The sequence below is a fragment of the Pipistrellus hanaki genome (genome assembly GCF_964339955.1).
Source record: "Pipistrellus hanaki genome assembly, chromosome: 12".
Taxonomy (NCBI): domain Eukaryota; kingdom Metazoa; phylum Chordata; class Mammalia; order Chiroptera; family Vespertilionidae; genus Pipistrellus; species Pipistrellus hanaki.
Genome location: NC_140514.1, coordinates 10,744,938 through 10,763,798, shown reverse-complemented (window position 1 = coordinate 10,763,798; position 18,861 = coordinate 10,744,938). Strand labels below are relative to the sequence as shown.

At 43.0% G+C, this 18,861-nt stretch overlaps 1 protein-coding gene and 1 pseudogene across 9 annotated transcripts in view; one reads left to right on the top strand and one right to left on the bottom strand.

The window, feature by feature from the left end:
- The window catches only part of RASGRP3 (RAS guanyl releasing protein 3), a 97,615-nt gene that overhangs the window by 66,736 nt on the left and 12,018 nt on the right, over positions 1–18,861 (top strand). For 5 of the 8 annotated variants that reach the window (XM_084899989.1, XM_084899990.1, XM_084899991.1 and 2 more), the window contains 6 exons: positions 282–398; positions 2,527–2,802; positions 7,688–7,765; positions 11,110–11,226; positions 13,109–13,224; positions 16,150–16,297. In XM_084899989.1, the coding sequence (XP_084756115.1) occupies positions 282–398; positions 2,527–2,802; positions 7,688–7,765; positions 11,110–11,226; positions 13,109–13,224; positions 16,150–16,297 (852 nt within the window). The remainder of the gene's footprint in view (positions 1–281; positions 399–2,526; positions 2,803–7,687; positions 7,766–11,109; positions 11,227–13,108; positions 13,225–16,149; positions 16,298–18,861) is intronic. The other 3 variants (XM_084899993.1, XM_084899994.1, XM_084899992.1) reach the window with 1 other exon arrangement.
- Positions 11,605–12,586, bottom strand: LOC311631103 (nascent polypeptide-associated complex subunit alpha-like; annotated as a pseudogene). Its single transcript has 2 exons — positions 12,060–12,586; positions 11,605–11,697 (listed from the first exon to the last, which is right to left on the bottom strand). The product of its transcript is annotated as a nascent polypeptide-associated complex subunit alpha-like (transcript).

Below are 18,861 nucleotides of genomic sequence, written 5' to 3'. Positions count from 1 at the left end.
GCCAAACTAGTCAGGGCAACTCATACATGTTTAATGAACAACTCATATTTCTCTCATGCAAAAAAAAATTGCTTTTTAATTGCTTTTAATGACCTGAAAGCACTGTTTTTCTGTGCAATGTTTGATATATTTTCCTAATGGATTTTATTTGCACTTCATTTTAAAATTATTTGTCCTATGCCCTTGTTATCAAATTGTGTATGCATTCACCTGTAATTCAGAAAGCACGGAAGAATTCAGAAATTGTTAGAAAGTATTGATGTTGACATTTTTTATTGCAGAAGCTCCTTCAGCTCAAAAACTTTAACACCCTGATGGCAGTGGTGGGAGGCCTTAGTCATAGTTCCATTTCACGCCTCAAAGAGACCCATTCTCATCTTTCTTCAGAAGTTACCAAGGTACAGTGGCTTGGATGCTAATGCTAAGTAAAAAAATTCATTCGTAAACTGTTTAGGGGTAGGACACTCTTAACAAATGTCACTGAGAGGGGAGTGTTTTCTTCTTAGACAATGGTGAGTTACACAGGGGGGATGAAATGGGAAGGGAATAGACATGCCACCTGAAAAACGAGTTGGAGGTGGTGGCAAGTATCCGAGTAAGAGTACCTTGAATACCATTACATATTGTAGTTGTAAATATTCAACAAGTATGTATTTGGTGCTTCCCAGGTGATAGACACTGTGATGCAATCAGGGACTACAGGGCAAATAAGACAGAAATCATTCCTACCCTGTTTCCCCGAAAATAAGACAGTGTCTTATATTAATTTTTTCTCCCAAAGTTGCGCTAGTTCTTATTTTTAGGGGATGTCTTATCTTTCCATGCGCTAGGTCTTATTTTCGGAGGATGTCTTATTTTGGGGGGAAACACGGTATCATCCCCTCCTCAAAGGAAGTCATTAAACACCTGCTCTACTCATGGCACTGTATTCAATTCAGCAGAAGATGCAATGGAAGCGAGAGACACAGGCCTTGTCTAGAAACTCCTCAGATTTATTGCTGATTTGTCAGGAGTAAAAGTGTATTCTTAAAAAATGATGACTTCCCAAATCCTCTGCCAGGTATATTTTTCCTTACTGAACAAAAAGAAACATTTCCTTCTTATAAAGAGATTTCCTTGTAAGAGTATATTATACTTTGTTGTATCAGTAAAGACACTTTCAGTTGTAAGTTTTTTAAAACTCTTGAAATGACTTAAGCAATAGGGAAATAGATCATCTTCTCACATACCTGGAAGTCCAGAGGCAACACTGACTTCAGGCATGGGCTGATCAGAGCTCTGGCTATGGTACTGCCTTCCTCTGAGTATCAGTTTTTATTTTGTTTGGTTTTGTTGTTTCATCAATGCAGAAAATTAAACTCTCTTGTTCATGAAAGGCAGAGACAGAGAACATTTCTTGAATTAGCTTTGCCTGTGGAATTAAAGACCTTCTTTTTTAGACATAGTGGACCAGCTCTAGTCATTTGTCTACTTCCAGGCCAATGACAGTGGCCAGAGGAATACAGTGTATGGATTGGCTCTGTGTTTCTGAACCAATCACAAGCCAGAGGGGTGGAGTTATGATAACAGTAAATCAGAACCCATCCTTGGAACTAGGGATGAAAACAGCTCCCTCAGTGTCACATGGGCTGCTTTGGAAAAGAGTAGGCTGATCAAAATTAGGGTCTGTTAGGAAAGTCTGGTTGCTGTTAGGCAACCAACAATAACTTGTCCCTATAAACAGGAGGATGTAGACCACAGAGCACTGGTGTCTGACCTCAAGCACTGCACTCACTCCAAGTATGATAGGGCTCATTATGTGTTTTATTTTCCTTTAGCTTTGTACTGGATTTCAAATAAAGAGCAAGACATATTTTTTATTAAAAGTTCTTAATGTTGGCATGATTGCAGACATTTCCCTGATGAAGAATATGAATCCAACATAATAAGAAAGAGGCTCAAAGAAGCTAGGTACCACCCGTGTGTGTTCAAAAATTACTTATTTGAACTCCCCTTTCTTATAGAAAAGGGAACTGAGGCCCTAAAAAGTGAAGTGACTTGGTCAAGGCCACCCTGTGAGTGGCAGAGTTCAAAACCACAGCTGTCTCACACCTCAGTGTGACATTTCCTACCCCATCCTGTCCCAGGTTAATCTTCAACTAATATATCTCAAATGCAGCTTTCTTGGAATAACTAGGAAATTTTAATATATTACCTACTTAAAGATAACATAATACATGCATGTATTTGTGGACCATAATATTTTCATTCATTATAAAATACATATATAGATATGATATTGAACATCCCAGCTTCCCTAATAGGTAGGTAGAGGTGTGGGCTATTTGCATGTTGTAGCAGAATGGAACAGGCTGTCCAACTCCTATGACATTTTTCTTGTTCCTGTTTAACATTTCCTTGTATCAACATTGGTGCAATGGATATTTCTCTCAGTAGCCGAGGAATTTCCTAGCCACACACTGCGGGCCCAGGGATGGGCAGATGGGAAGGCTTGTCTGAAAATTCTTCTTTTCCATCTGTTCCCAGAACTGGAATGAAATGACAGAGCTGGTCTCCTCCAACGGCAATTACTGCAATTACCGCAAGGCCTTTGCCGACTGCGAGGGCTTCAAAATCCCCATTCTTGGTGTGCACTTGAAAGACTTGATAGCCGTCCATGTCATTTTCCCAGACTGGACGGAGGAGAACAAAGTGAACATTGTGAAAATGCACCAGCTCTCCGTCACCCTGAGTGAACTGGTCTCCCTGCAGAACGCCTCCCACCACTTAGAGCCCAACATGGATCTGATCAACCTGCTCACGGTGAGTCCAAGGGACCGGGGTGTGTGCTAAGAGCTCTTCCTCCAGTTATGTCCCAGGGGATGAAGAGAGAACTGGGCCTGTAGTTTACCGGGGATGCAGAGGGGAAGGGTGAACTTCCTGTTAGTAGACAGGGAGAACTCTCAAAAGATGAGGGGTGGGGATCCCATGGCTTTAACCACATGACTTAAGGTGCAATTTCTGCACCTGCAGCTCTAGTTTCTCGAATTCTTAGGCCCTCCAGGACAGCCTTCTGCCCTTCCCTCTCCTCCATCACACTCCTAAATAAATCACCTCCTTCTCTATGCCCTACACTCACTGCTTTTTTTTTTTTATCCTCACGGCTGTTGGTGAGGCTTGGAGCAATGCAAGGACCTTGGTGATCTGCCCTCGCCACCGGTCTCCCCCAAACCCTAGATGCAGTTCCCAGCCTGATACGGGAAGCCCTTCAGGACTCATGTTCTGGCTCCCCGTTTGTTATCATGCAGCTCCATCCACATCACAGCTGCCTTTGAGGGATAGTGGACTCCTTATACTTTCCACCATGAACTGCTGCCTCTGCTTCCAGGCCTGGCACTTTCTTGGAAAACCCCTTCCCTCCCCACCCCTGTGATTAGCCCCAATCCAAAAGTGCCTATTTTTCGGGTGCATTCTCTGTTTTCCTCCAAAATATTAATGCAGCCGTCGCATATTTTGCCCTTGCACTCTGTGCCTTCTTACCTATAGGAGTTATCCCTTGGCATTAGAATCCCACCCCACCCTGTTTACCTGACTTAAACATCACATGTCCCCGGCTCCTTTCACAAAATTTGGCATATTTAGGAGCTCAATAGGTGCTGTACTTATTAATGATGGGGGTTGGACAGAAGTTCACCAACCATTCATATTTTAGGTCACCTTTGGCTGGTGTCTGGATCCTAGCACCTTTAGACACAGCAGGTGCATAGAAGAGAACTTTTCCCATTGGCTGCCTCTTGGTTAGGGGGACAAAACTGAACCAAATTCTCTCATCCTGGCTAAGCAACTTCTCTGAATAGGTTTCTAACACTGCAGCATCTGAAGCTTGGCTGCGATATTGAATTGACTTGTTTCCCTTAAGTGGCCATGGAAAATAAAAACAATACTCTGTCTGAAGCTCTGAGAGCCTAAATCCCCTACAACTGCGGCACCAGAATAGAGTGTGGTACCCAGACCTTCTCCGCAACTGTTCCTAGAGCACAGGATTATTTACCAAAGAGGAGAAACCCTAAGTGTACAAAACGATGCCAGCTGCACCCTTAGTATAAAGCAGAAATAGCCAACACACAGAAACACAAATCTCTTGGGGTTGAGATCATGTGACAAATAGTAAACACACAGACGTTCTCTATTGGAGAAAGGGGGAAAACCTCACAAGAATCTGGGCACCTGCGTTTACTAGTATTCACCATTTGCCTTGTAAATCTGTTTCCATGAATAGGTGCCCAGACTGGCACCTTCCAACAGACGACAAACCCACAGACACAGGTGATGTCTGCAGACCGGCCTGCGTTTCACTTGTCCCTGCCTGGGTTGTCTCCATGAGGTGGAGGAGAGTCTCACAGAGCAGAGGCCTACGCCTAAGCCAGTTTCTCATCCAGGCAAAAGTCCATGGTGGAGTAGGGACATGACTTTTGAGTTATAAATGCAGCAAGCAACATCACAACATCACGACACACCTTTAGAGAAATATAGGAGGATTTGTGACTTAAAAACTTTGGGGATGCAAATCAAAACTCTGAGCTGTAGAAATAAAAGCTAAGAAATAACTCCTTTTGCTATGAAGAAAAGAAAAGAAAAAAAAAAAGGATGCCCCCCCCCCCTTTCTCTCTTTCCCCTCTACCCCCATCCTCACCCCTGCCAGGCATTTACTCTGTAATGTGCTGGCATTTATTTTATTTTGCATCTGTAAAAATTAAGTAGTCTCTCTCTTTCTCCATGGACGTATAAAAAGTAGATTACAGAACAGAATCTGTGAGGGCAGGACTTTTTATCACTGTCACTTTAGCCCCTGAATGGCCCTGGGCGCATGAAGGAAGGAGGACCGCTCTGCTGTTGGGGTTCAGACTGTTCTCCTCAGGGGAGGTCTGGAGCAGACATTTTTATTGTCGTCCCAATTCACACGCAAGGAGCTTTAAGAGCTGGTGCTTCTCGTTTCATGGCACATAAAATAGTCGGATGCTTTTCATAATATTTTTAGATCTGTCAGATACTTTTACCAGAGCCTATGCAAATAGCTGGAAAGCCCCTGTAGTTTTACAGTCTCATAAGAAAAAGAAGAAGAGTTGCAAAAATGGGGAGCGGGGATAGTTTGGTGATCAGGTGTGTCTTATGTTCCAGCTGTCCAGTGCCAGCCATGCAGGTCCTCCTGCCCAGACTAAATCCACAGCCACCTTTTGCCCATTGGCTTGGGCATAAATGCAGCCACCTGAAACAGCGACTCAGGATGTTTTTCAGAAACAACCCAACTTAAAAGAGCTCAACACAAGCACATATTCTTTAAATCCCATTGACAAGCTGCCCGTATTATAAACATGGGGTAAGGGGTTGATCAGGTCTTGGTGCAGGACCTTTGTGAAGCCCCTAGGCCAGTGGTCGGCAAATTCATTAGTCAACAGAGCCAAATACCAACAGTACAACCATAGGAATTTCTTTTGAGAGCCACATTTTTAACTTAAACTTCTTCTAAAGCCACTTCTTCAAAATAGACTCGCCCAGGTATTTTGTGGAAGAGCCACACTCAAGGGATCAAAGAGCCTCATGTGGCTCAAGAGCCGTAGTTTGCCGACCACGGCCCTAGGAGATCCAAAAAGACAAATAGGATCACGGCTGGGAACGCAGAGAGTCGGCAGGGTACCCAGAGGGCAGGCATGGCCACTGATAAGCACGGTGGCTGCTGCACTGACTGGAAACTGAACCCTGCCGTCCCCATCTGTGAGGCCCTCCAAACAAGCCCTGTTGGACACATATTAGCGTGTTTAACCTTCGCCACAGCCCGGGGGGGGGGGGGCAGGAGGAGCTATGATTTATAATTCCATTTTATAGATCAGGAGACTGAGATTCAAGAAGATTCGTGACTTGCCTAGGTTCACACCACCACAATTAAGTGGGGAGCAAACATTGGGAGAAGAGCAAAGTACTTCCATCATAGGTGCAGATACCTGTCCCTTTGATATGACAGTACCCAAGGATGTTCTGTGTCTTTCCAGAGAGCATCTCCCCCGTGCGGTGTGTGGCTTATTTGGATTTCTGGTTGGATGCCTGGTCCTGCTGTCAACTCCTCTCCAGCACCAGTCTTTAGAGCAGAGTCAGGAGCACAGGAACATGCCCATCAAAGTCCCCATTAACTCTTTTTTTCTAAATATATTTTTATTGATTTCAGAGAGGAAGGGAGAGAGAGAGAGAGACACATCAATGATGAGAGAGAATCATTGAATGGCTGTTTTCTGCACACCCCCTCTTCGGGATCGAGCCGCAACCCTGGCATGTGTCTTTGACCGGAATTGAACCCAGGACCCTTGAGTCCACAGGCTGACGCTCTATCCACTGAGCCAAACCAGCTAGGGCACAAAGCATCCCCCTTGATATTTCTAGTACCCAACTGGCATCATTCATAGTTATTGCAATATTGTGGACTATATAACTCTTAATAACAAGGAGTTCAGAAGGAAGACATCAATTTGCTTTCCTTCTTTGTATGGAGCATTCACAGTGTGGGGCAACACGCCGGGACAGTCATTACAGAGGCAGGAAAGCTAGATGCATGGCCACTTTCATGAGGCTTGGAGACTAGCTGAGTCTTCTATTGTGGGTTTTACAAACTGGTGAGCACCTGCCCATGACAGATAGGTTTCATTTGGCTCATGTGGAATCATAACATTTTGTTTGTTTGTTATTAGTTGCCAGGTCTTAAAAATTGGGATATTCCATACAAAACTCCAGGTTTCTGGCTCCTTTTGACAAACCAGAAGACATGGCAATTGTCAGGCTGCCAAGAGTTTGTTCTAGCTCAGTAGTGGCTGCCTCCCATTCGTCAAAGGCCACACCATTCCCGATGGCTTCCCTGCCGCAGAGATCCAGTGTCAGATTCCACTCACTAACACAAATTTTCCTTGTTGTCTACCTAACAAGAAAGACACCCAAGTCCATCACCCTGGCAAAGACCAGTTTTTCCAATAAGATGTTGTTATGCCTGTATGGCTGTCAAAATATTCCTTTCGGGCTCACCAAGTAGAATCATGGAGTTTATTTAGTTATTAATGATTGTTGGCACACACCATGCAATATAAATTGAATTATGGCACCAGATAAAATTATAGATGGGAATGAAGCTTGTGTATTATCCATCATCATGTGTAATCAATAAGTAATCTTATATCCTCTTGAAAAATAATCCCTTTCAGACATCCCACTTCACTCTTCTATGGGGTGGCTGGCTCCCGAAGACAGTAGTTTGTGATGTGGGGATGGTTCTCGTGGGCGAAGTGGCAGAGCCCCTGGGGAGGAGAGTGACTGTTGTTCTGGTGAAGGTGGAGGAAGTGCACATTCTTTGTGAGCAGGATGTTCATGATGTGAAATAATGCCTGGGCAATTTCATAGGAAAGTCGATTTTATTATGTTTAGGAAAAACCTTTAGGTTATCAAGTCTAGATAAAGTAATTGATGCTGATGACCACACAAGGTTTATTTTCCCTCTTTTTAAATTTCCTTTTCCACCTCTGCATGCCATCTTCATACTGCTTTGCATTCACTCAGATGATTAGACATTGGCTTAACCATTCCATTTGAAAAGTATATCGTATATCGGCAATGCAGGTAAGTAAATAAATATGAGCCAACATATTTATTTATCCATTCTAATTTCTTGTAGCTCTCACTGGACCTCTATCACACAGAAGATGATATTTATAAATTGTCACTGGTGCTGGAACCTAGAAATTCTAAATCGGTAGGTATTGCCTTCTCTCTGAGAATCCGTGCCCAGCTTGTCATTTACAGTAATTGGCTTTTGCAGTGGTGCTCTGTGATCTAAAGATTGAAGAACTTAAACATCTATATTATTCCCTTTTCAGCAATCACACAGCTTAGCCCTGACAGTTTGAGAAGTATTTCTTTACATAGGTCAATAAAGAAGAACATTGTTTGCAATTGCTCTGTGTTACTATTGATCTCCTCTGGGTTGTGTCCCCTCTAAGATCTCACCTACATCTCGGACCATCACGTTAAAGATCATTAAGATCCTACCAGGCTTTAAGAAAAATTCCCATTCAACATAAAATTAGATTTAATACATTTTAAATACCCTGATCATCATCCATGACTTTTGCTGAGCCTAATAATGATTGACTCAGCTCAGAATTTTAATATTGCATTGGATGATGTCTTATTTAAATGATAGCTGACTCAGTAAAAAACCAAAACAAAACATTACATAATGAGATTGAGGAAAATGCATTACTGAATGAGCACTTCTCATCAGTTTTAGCAAGTGAACTATCTCTTAAGTGTTTATACTGATAAAATAGAAGACCTGGGTTGATTTGAAATTCACAATGAGGATGAGATTGTTTGCATGTTAAAGGAAAAAGCGTTTCTGTTTGCTTCTTATACCCATATCCTGAGATCAGTTTTTTAATAAAGGTCTCATGCGCCTCTTTCCCCCGGTTGAACTCTGTGGCAGCAACTCCAGCCCTAAGTCTGTCCATCCACTCATACCTGCAGTGATTCTGCACCCAGAGGCTGGAAGAGGCAGAATGACTGTGAGCACCACTCTTTGGTTCTGGGAGCGCATGCACATGAGTCCGAGTCAGCTGACCTGGAAGCATCTGTTCTTAAACTAGTGAGGGTGACGGTTCCATCAGCTCTTCAGCCCGCCAGTCCCAGAGGCCCATCTCCTAGGGACACTACTGAACCTAGCCTTGTGGGCAGATACAGCAGAGACAAAGGGAGGAGTGAGGACCCAGACTCTCCCAAGTTACCATGACTAAGAGACAGCTAGAGAGAAAGGCAAAGTCAATGTGGAGGGAGGAGAAACGGGTTCGCCCCTTCCTCATTCCATAGCTCTCATGGGGTGAAGCTGGCCATGGTGTGGTCGGCTGTACTGACCTGTGGGCACAGCATTTCCACCTCGGACACCTTCCTTTACCTACGACCAGGTACCTTCACTGCTACCTATTAGTTATTGGATGCTTGGTGGGGCATCCTATGCATGTTATCTCATTATCTCCTTGAGGAAACTGAGTCTGGCGAGCGTAGGTCTTCAGTAAAAAGTAGAGCTGGGATTTGGCCTCATGCCCATCTGTCTGCCAGTCTGTGCTTTTTCTACTGATGGGGAAATGCCCATCATTTCCCCATCATCCCTTGTGGGAACAGCGGCGGCTCAACCATTTTAGCATGCTTGCCTGCTTTGTGCTCTTTAGATCCATGTAAGTTTATTTTCAGGATTTCAAGTTGTTGTCGGTTTGGGGAGACATGTCCCTCAACCCTGAAAGGTCTTCTTGCAAAAGAAGAAACTTTCAAAGCCCCTTCCACACACTGAAATCCTGTGAACCTATAAACCACATGTCCCAGTCCCTTTCTGTCTCTCTTAATGGGACACTACCCTCTTGGGTGTTTAGTGTGTGACACGTGCTGGTCACAGGAGAGCGAGGCGCAGGCAGGACTATGTTCCTGAGAGCCTGTAGCTTGGATGTGCTCGCTGCCCGTGCTGGCCAACCTTGCCTACTCACCGGCCAGCCTCACTGAGAACCTTTTCCTATTGTTCTTAGTGGGTCCCTCCAGCCTCACTAGATCTTTGTGTTTTACTATTTCTCTGGTTTTACACACGACCTCTAGATCGAACAAAATACTTAACAGTCCCAATCAGAGAGTAAGTCCAAACAACTTAACAAATATCTATGTTCTAACAGCATAGTACCCAATTGAAAAAATAATACATATATATTGAACTAAAAATATTTTTTATTTCATTCTTAAATGACCACAATTACTTACTAATGGATGTGTGTGCCTCTTGGGCTCTGGTACAGTTTCTTAAGTATTGGAATCAGATTGGAAACTGCCAACCTTATTTCTTGATCCATGTTGACATTTTGTTTCAAGACCGGAAGTCAAGGTGGTACTGTCTAATGGGTGGCCGGTGCACTACTTTAAGCTGGTAGTTTGTGTGGTGTCTGACAGATACTGGGTATCACTGTTTTTCCCTTGGAAGTTAGAAATACCTTTGGGTACTCCTCTGAGTTCTCTGCAGTACTGCGGGCAGGGTACCTTGCCTTGTACAGTTTGGGAACTGTGGGCTCATCCTTCATCAGATCAATGAAATGAAAAGCTTGCTAGAAAGAGCCATAATGTGGGAAGATGAGTGAGTGATTGTCTGTGGGAGTGGCTGTGTCCAGAGGGCAGGTAAATTTTGGTCCTATTGGTAGCCCGTAGGATGCCACCAACACCCACCTCACAACAACCTTAGGGACTTAAATCAGCACATTTACTCCTCAATTCCTCTTGCAAAAATGTTTATCCCCAATTTAGTATCAAATAAAAAAAACAACAAAACACCTGTTAGTACAAGTTTGCATGAGTACAGCAGCCAAAATATTTACATCATGTGAGGTCCCGTGGAGAGGATGTAAACGGAACAGTTGGTCTCCCGATAGGATTGTGTTTTTCTCTTGTGTTGTGTAAACATGTTATGCGTTATCATCAACATCTTCACCACATTATTAAGTGAAACTGTCTTGCAAGAATATGGAAAAACCTGTGTAGAACGTTCACGAAAGAGGGCTAAGGGGACCTAATAATTGGACAAATAATTAAGAGAGATGCCGTATAAGAACATAAACTTGGCCAACCACTGGCAAACACTTACTGCACACACCTACTAATTACCACAAGCACCAAGTATTAAAGAATTAGATTAATACTGGTGTTTCATATAGTTTGTATTATATAGAAATCTGTATGGATTGTTATAGTGAGGTTCAAGGGTATTTTTGTAATATTTAAGGAACTTGGATAGGGTTTTTGGATGGGCTGGGAGAGCAATTATTTTTTCCCATTTAAAAGAATAGAATCTAGATTCCTGCTAAGCAGAACGCACCATGCAAAGATGTATTTCGTTACAGGTTAGATTCCATTGATAAAAGATGTTTGTTTTCAAAATATTTAAGTGTTGCCCACATGTAAATTTTTACTGGGATTACTAGTATACAAAATGTATATGTCTATCCAGTATCCCTGGTCCTAATTGTTCAAGGCCTCAGATAAATTTGAAAAAATGTATGTGTTTTCTGTCAGCAGCCTACCTCCCCTACAACACCTACCAAGCCCGTGGTGCCCCTGGAGTGGGCATCAGGAGTGGTGCCAAAGCCAGACCCCACAGTCATCAACAAGCACATAAGGAAGTTAGTTGAGGTAAGTGGATGAAGGAGTGTTAAGAGTGAGCGCTAGCAGGCCCATTTCTCCTTTCAGAATATTCTTTGATTGCCCAGCAATCAACCAGAGGCCATGAAAACAGCACCATCACCCCAACCCCCACCCGGGCAGGTGCAGGTAGGAGCAATTTAGCAGACACTTAGCTCAACCTGACATCAGCCTCTTGGGACAGAGTCTCCAAGAAAAGTCCCCTTTCTCCTCCTTGTCAGACTGTTCTCACGTGCCCAAATACTCACAGCTACTTTCAGTTCCTTTCTTTCTCCAGCGCTTGACACTTCTGTCACCTCCCTGCAACTTGAGAGGCTGTTTGGGATCATCTACTCATTCCAAACCCACATGGGTCACAATAACATGCCCCTATACACTGGCTACCTGAGCATAGGGAAAGATCCTGTATGTTGGATAGCTGCTCTTGCTGTAGGCATCTGGGACACAGCAGCACAATGCCATCTAGGAAAGAAACATCACTTAATGAAGGGCAGGGCTCTGTCAGAGTTATCCACACAGAAAGAGGAGTAGCAGCCTAACCGGTTTGGTTCAGTGGACAGAGTGTCAGCCTGTGGACTGAAGGGTCCCGGGTTTGGTTCTGGTCAAGGACACATGCCTGGGTTACGGCTTGATCCCCAATAGGGGGCCTTCAGGAGGCAGCCAATCAATGATTCTCTTTCATCATTGATGTTTCTATTTCTCTCTGCCCTCTTCCTTCCTCTCTGAAATCAATAAAAATATTTTAAAAGGAAAAAAGAAAGAAAGAAGAAAGAGGAGTATCGACGCCAGTGTAGGAAAAATGAAAACATTTGGTGTGACGTGACCAATTCTGTGCCCTCAAATTCCACACCTATTTCATCAACCTCTTCCTCTTTGCTCTCCTCTTCTACAGTTAGAGTCTGTTTCATTAAATGTTTGAGACAGTTTCATCTGGAACTCTGAATTTCTCAGCAGCTTCCAGCTGTCCTTGCCGAGATAAACCCTTGATCTTGGTTTCCCCAAAACTGGGTAGATCTCTGGAGCTGAGCTCTTATAGACATCTGGATACTTGATGACAAAGAGGATATTCTTAGATTTCCAGATAGTGACCCTAGGAGCCCCTGTAATCTCTCAAAGACCCCCTTTGGGCACAGCCTTCCATGACTTCTTTTCACTTAGCCTCTGTTTTGCTTTGCTGGCTGGCCCTTCATGGATTTCAGCTGCTGCCACCAGTTGGGCTTGTGTGGGATCTTGTTCCTCCAGCTCTGGGACTGACTCATCACTGCCAGCCTCTGTTCCAGACCTTGTCTCAGCCTGGGCTGTAGCAGCTCCTGCTCTGTACCAGGGAGGTTTCTGTGGCTTCACTGACCATCTGCGGGGACCACAGAACCCAGATAGCGGCAGCCTCATTACTTCTCTCATCCTCCACTGTTCTCAATGCCTCCACTTCTGCTGTTTGAACCTCAGAATTAATTTGTTCACTTAAAATGATTCCACTGGGACTTTGATTGGAGTTGCGTTCAAAGCATACTTTACATTTTGAAAAGTTTCACATTTTATAGCTTTATTTTCTATTGTCTTAGTATTGGTATTTGTGAATTCACCAAACTTCACTCCTATTCAACCCTGAGGTCTCCATTTAGACTTATTTTCTCCAGGAAACTTTTTAAGGCCATCTCTCCCACCCCATAGCACTGCTTTTATCATTAGCATTGTACTTATCTTGTTATACCATAAAGGCCCTTGGTGCTGTTTTTTTTTTTTTAATCTCCCATGAGATTCTAAGCTCCTTGGTGGAAAAAATAATATGCTAGTTATCATTGCTTTCCCAATAAGAAGTTCAGAGCCTGTCTTGAAAGTGGTCATTCAATAAATATTTGTCTTTCCTTTGTAGTCTGTGTTTAGAAACTACGACCATGACCATGATGGGTACATCTCCCAAGAGGACTTTGAAAGTATAGCTGCCAATTTTCCCTTCTTGGATTCCTTCTGTGTGCTGGACAAAGATCAGTAAGTCTTAATTTTGCTATATTTTAATGCAACTTCCCTGAAGCAGAAAATTATTATCAAAAGAGAACAAGGAAATCGTTCGTTTACATCTTGACAACTTCCATCCTCGTGCATTGCTGAGTCTAACTTTTCACTGAATTTTCTCCTGGTGACCATGAACATGACTGGTTGGATGGAATCGCAGGACAGTTCACATCGTCAGTGCTGAGTACAAGCGCCCACTTGCAAGTTAGCCCAGCTCTCCATTTCCCACATTATTTCTACTGTGTAGCTAGTTCATCAACCCTGAAACCTCCATTAAAAAAAGTAGAGGAGAAATAGGGTTAGGGATAGCCTGGTGCAGTTCTTAACATCAGTGAACCTGCAGGCAATCTTCAAACTCACCAAGAAAGTAAGATTTAAAAAAATTTTTTTTTAACTTTTTGATTACTTCTAGTTTTCATGAGAGCAGGTTATGGCTGCAGATAGCCAAGAGTACACCCAACCATTTTTTCCCTTTCCGGCTCAAAGGTTGTCTTGATTAAAATAAATAAATAAATAAATAAATAAATAAATAAATAAATAAATAATTTTTCTTATTTAAATAATTCTTGAAAAATTAAATGAGTGTGGAGGCTAAAACCCAGCTTATTGGAAAAATGATTAAAAAATAATTGCCAAGAAAGCATAGCATTAATAATTTGATTAATTTTTAATTGTTTGAGATTAATTCATAGCTTAAAAATGATCCATAATGAAATGCTGGATTTTATATTGGTGATATGTCCACATTATGTCATATTAAATTCCTCTGATATTTTTGTTGGTGTAAGAAAATTTTAAAAATTAAAGCTGTATGTAATTCAACATACCAAGGAAAGCCTTGGTACTTTATCGTAAATGTCTTAAAAACTTAATTCATCTTTATTATATATCTAGAACAAATAATACTTTAAATGAATTAAATTATTAAAAACAAAAACTTCCTTTATAAAATAAAAGTTAAGTTGCCCACAAGCTGCCCACTTCTTCCCTTTGTTTCTATGAGTAGCACATGCATAGGATATAAACTTAAAATCATTTCCCAGTCTTTATTTATTTTTCTCTGCTAATACTTTAGATGGAACTGAGACTTTGCAGCAGATATACAACTTTTGTTCCCCACCAAAAATGAAGGTTTGAAGTATTCATAGCTTACATGATTTCTTTGGTTAAACAGTCAAATACAATATGTTGATTTTGAGAGGAAAATGGACCATCTAGGAAGAGATTCTAGCAGGTTGCTGAAGATGTAGCACTAAGATTCAGGGGAACAGTCAAGGCTGGAGATGTAGAGTGTGACGTCTTCAGCCCAGTAGTATAAGTTAGACTCCCAGGCGTAAGAGCCAAGATGGGGCACGAGGAATGTGATTTCAGAGACTCCTCTCCCCACATTTTAGAGAAGCTAAAAGGAAGAAGTGGGTCCTGCAGAAGAGCCATGAAAAAGGAGGGGAACACAGGCATCCCTGTTCACATGCCACCAGCAGGTGAACAAGCTCAATGAATGAGAAAAAGCTACTTGAGTATGTCATCGTGACCGTTACAATAGAATGGTAAGGTTAGAAACCTGATCATATGGAGTAAGGAGTAACAGAATGAATGGAAAAAAATGTCTAATGAATACTCTTTTTGAAAACTTTTGGAATTAGAGAAGAAAGAGAGAAAAGACAAGTATAGTCGATGGAATCAGGACTGAGGAAAGACATTTTTAGGCAGTCCTGAGCATATCTGTAAACAGAGGGAGCAGAACCTGAGGAGGCTAAAGGGGGGAGGGGGGAGCAAGACTTCCTCTGAGAGAGGATGATTCCAAGAGAGGGTTACCAATGGCAGTGGCCTGGATGGCATCATACTGAGTAAATATGAGAATGGTGGGTCCAATGATCAGTTTTCTGCCTTCCTCTTGCAGTCTGATTCTTGCACAACTGTGTTGCAAGGCAAGGGCTAGAAAGGAGATGTCCTTCTGGAATCTCCTATTCTATATAATAAAGAGGTGATATGCAAATTGACTGTCATGCCCTTGCGCAAGATGGACACTCCCATGTGGTCACAAGATGGCCACCCCCATGTGGCCACAAGATGTCCATGCCCATGTCATCATAAGATGGCCACCCCCATGTAATCACAACATAGCTGCCACTAGATGGCCAGCAAGGGAGGGAAGTTTTGGGCAATCAGGCCAGCAGGGGAGGGCAGTTGGGGGCAATCGGGCCTCCAGGGGAGGGCACTTGGGGGCGATTGGGCCTGCAGGGGAGGCAGTTAGGTATGACCAGGCTAGTAGGGGAGGGCAGTTATGGGCAGTTGGGCTTGCAAGGGAGCATCTAGGCATCATTTAGGCTGGCAGGGAAGTGGCTAGAGAGTGATCAGGCTGGGAGGGGAGTGGTTAGGGGATGATCAGGCTGGCAGCCAGAAGCAGTTAGGGGCAATCAGGTAGGCAGGCAGGCAGGAGAGCGGTTGGGAGCCATCAGTTCCAGATTGTGAGAGGGATGTCTGACTGCTGGTTTAGGCCCGATCAGACATCCCCCAAGGGGTCCCAGATTGGAGAGGGTGCAGGCTGGGCTGAGGGGACACACACACACACACACACACACCCTCCCCCAGTGCACAAATTTTGTGCACCGAGCCTCTAGTTTAGTAATAAAGGACACTTTCTGTGCTATGGTGCACAGGACACGCACACACACACACACACACACACACACACACACACACACACACTCTGCTTACTAAGAAGGCCTTCAGCACTTCAAATCTATGAGAGGCCCTCTCCCCTTCCAGATGTAACAGAGAAGTGAACCTTCCTCACCTGCTTTCAGCCACAAAGGTTTGGGGGAGTAAATGATTAAAGTGTGACAACCACTTCGCAATATGGTATTCAAAGATCCCTCCCTTCTTTGATTCTCTTCACAGGGATGGCCTAATTAGTAAAGATGAAATGATGGCTTACTTCCTGAGAGCAAAGTCCCAACTACACTGTAAAATGGGACCAGGATTTATCCATAATTTTCAGGAGATGACCTATCTCAAGCCGACCTTCTGCGAACATTGTGCAGGATTTGTAAGTCTGTCTCCCATTGGTTCCTTTTGTCTGTGGTTATTTGTGCCGCATTGTGAGAAGGTTCACTAAACAGGATCCATTGACTGCCTTGGATCAGAAGTTAAACATGGTGGCTCCCTGAAATTAAAAATGAAATAAAAACAAACAAAAAAAGCAAGACCTGCAGGTTTAGTTATGTTCTTTCTAGGGATACAGGGTTAGCCAAGATAGGGAAAACTGGTGAGCCTGTTAACTCGAGTGAGCAATTTCTCCTACTGAATCCCTGCCAGGCAAACGTTCCACCCAGTGAGCCCTGGCATTCATCACTAATGCTCATAAGTAGTGCAATTAAGGAGGGTATTCATCTTAGCCAGTTCCTCCCAGTTCTTATTTCATATGGTGTCAGTCACTAGAAATCCATCATGGCATGGCTCAGTAATTTATAACTCAAAAAGGAAAAAGACCTTTTTGGAGAGAGGAAGGATATAACATTTACCCAGAACTTGAAATACTTCCCTAGACATTAGTGTAATTAATCCTCATTACTAGCTGTGACATGGGCATTTGACTCTCTCTATTTGCCTGTGAAGGTAGGAGGTCCAGAGAGGATAGCCCGGGTTTCCTAGGATTGCACAGCTGATGGTCACCAGAGCCGAGACTCAAAGGCAGGAATTCTGACCTGAATCCTGTGCTCCAGCTGCACCACTGCAGCAAATGAAGATTACATTTCTCCTCCACATTTGGCAACTAAGGTCACCTTTGGTCCTGGCATTAAACAAAGACTTCATCTTCTAGTTGATACCCAAGTTATAATAAGATGGAAAATGTGGCACTCTACGTAAGAGAGGCCCAGCAGCCAAGAGAATACAATTATTGTTCCTGGCTCAGTTATGTTAGCTTCATTCAGCCGTCCAGTCCCACTGTTGATCCATATTGAATTCACAGCTGATAGTATATGCTACTTCCAAATTACATTTTCCCCATCCCATCCCATTCTTTTTTTTTTTTAAATATATTTTATTGATTTTTTATAGAGAAGAAGGGAGAGAGATAGAGAGCTAGAAACATCGATGAGAGAGAAACATCGACCAGCTGCCTCTTGCACACCCCCTACTGGGGATGTGCCCGCAGCAATGTACATGCCCTTGACCGGAATCGAACCTGGGACCTTTCAGTCTGCAGACCGACGCTCTACCACTGAGCCAAACCGGTTTCGGCCCATCCCATTCTTGAAGAACTAGCTTTGAGAGGCCCCAAAGACAGGATTTTGTGTTTAAGCTTATACCACACTAACAGTGGATATATAACAGGCAGTGGTTACCTCAAAGATGGCCCCAATTGGTCACAGCAGCTGATGTGGTCAAGGGCAAGTCCAGCCTAACAAGCTCTCTCGGCCCACCCCCAGGGAAAGAGAGTTTCTGTGAACTTCACCACTGTAATTGCATTACCTGACCACTTGATCATAAAAGAAATCTGATCATAACAGATTTATTTCTTTTTTGTGTTTCTCTCTTCTGGTGGGAATTTTTGCATGGATGTAAACCTCAAAGGTACTGACGTGGGAGGAGGCCATGTGTAGCTCTCAATTGCAGAGTGGGGCTCAGCGAACCTGTTAGGCCATGGCACAGCACAGCCTGAAGTCAGGTTGAGATGTCTGTCTTTTGGTGAGTTGTGAGAGTTGGAAGGCCCTTATCAAATCTCAGGAGCTTATCTCTGCTCTCCAGTCCTTCTAGATGTCTCTCTATGAAAAGGACTGTCACCAGTTCTGTAGAAACAGCACGGCAATATTTCTGGGGTGCATCTACACCCCTCTCCCCAACTCATCAGAGCAGAGTTGCTGGCGCTAGGTTCTTGATGCAGCTGTGATGAGGTAGAAAGCTCTGCACTTAGAGTCAGGAATCCTGGCTTTGAATCTCACCTCTGCCCCTTATATTAACTCTTTGTTCTTGACCAAGTTATTGGCCATCTCTTAGTTTTCCTCTCTGTAAAGGGGGTTAATGCTTACCTGTCATGTTGTGTGTCACATAGCTCAAAGAAAATATATATTTTATATATTTCAGTGTCCCTTGATACTTTTGGAACTTAATGAAATTATTAAAATTTTAATATCCCTATTTTATTTTTTCAAATGTATTTAATCATTGCTACAATTTGACTTGATCTTTACTCACAAACATTTTTTAAAAGCCCATCGGTTTCAAAGGGATTTATAACTATAACTCTCGCCCTGGCTGGTGTGACTCAGTTGGATGAGCGTTGGCCTATGTTCCAAAAGGTCGCTGGTTTGATTCCCAGTCAGGGTACATGCCAGAGTTTTGGGCTCGATTCCAGTAGGGAATGTACAGGAGGCAGCCAGTTGATGTTTTTTCTTTCATATTGATGCTTCTCCCTTTTCCTTCTTTTCTCTCTCAAATCAATATAAACATATTTAAAATAAATAGAACTCTAGATATATCATTGAAAGGCTTTGTAGGGGAAAGTAAGGAACCATTTGCCAGTGACTAGACCACCTGCTTTTGAAATACATTCTATTTTAAGGGTAAGAGAGATAAACAGACAATGCTTAAAATACACTTATTTTAAAA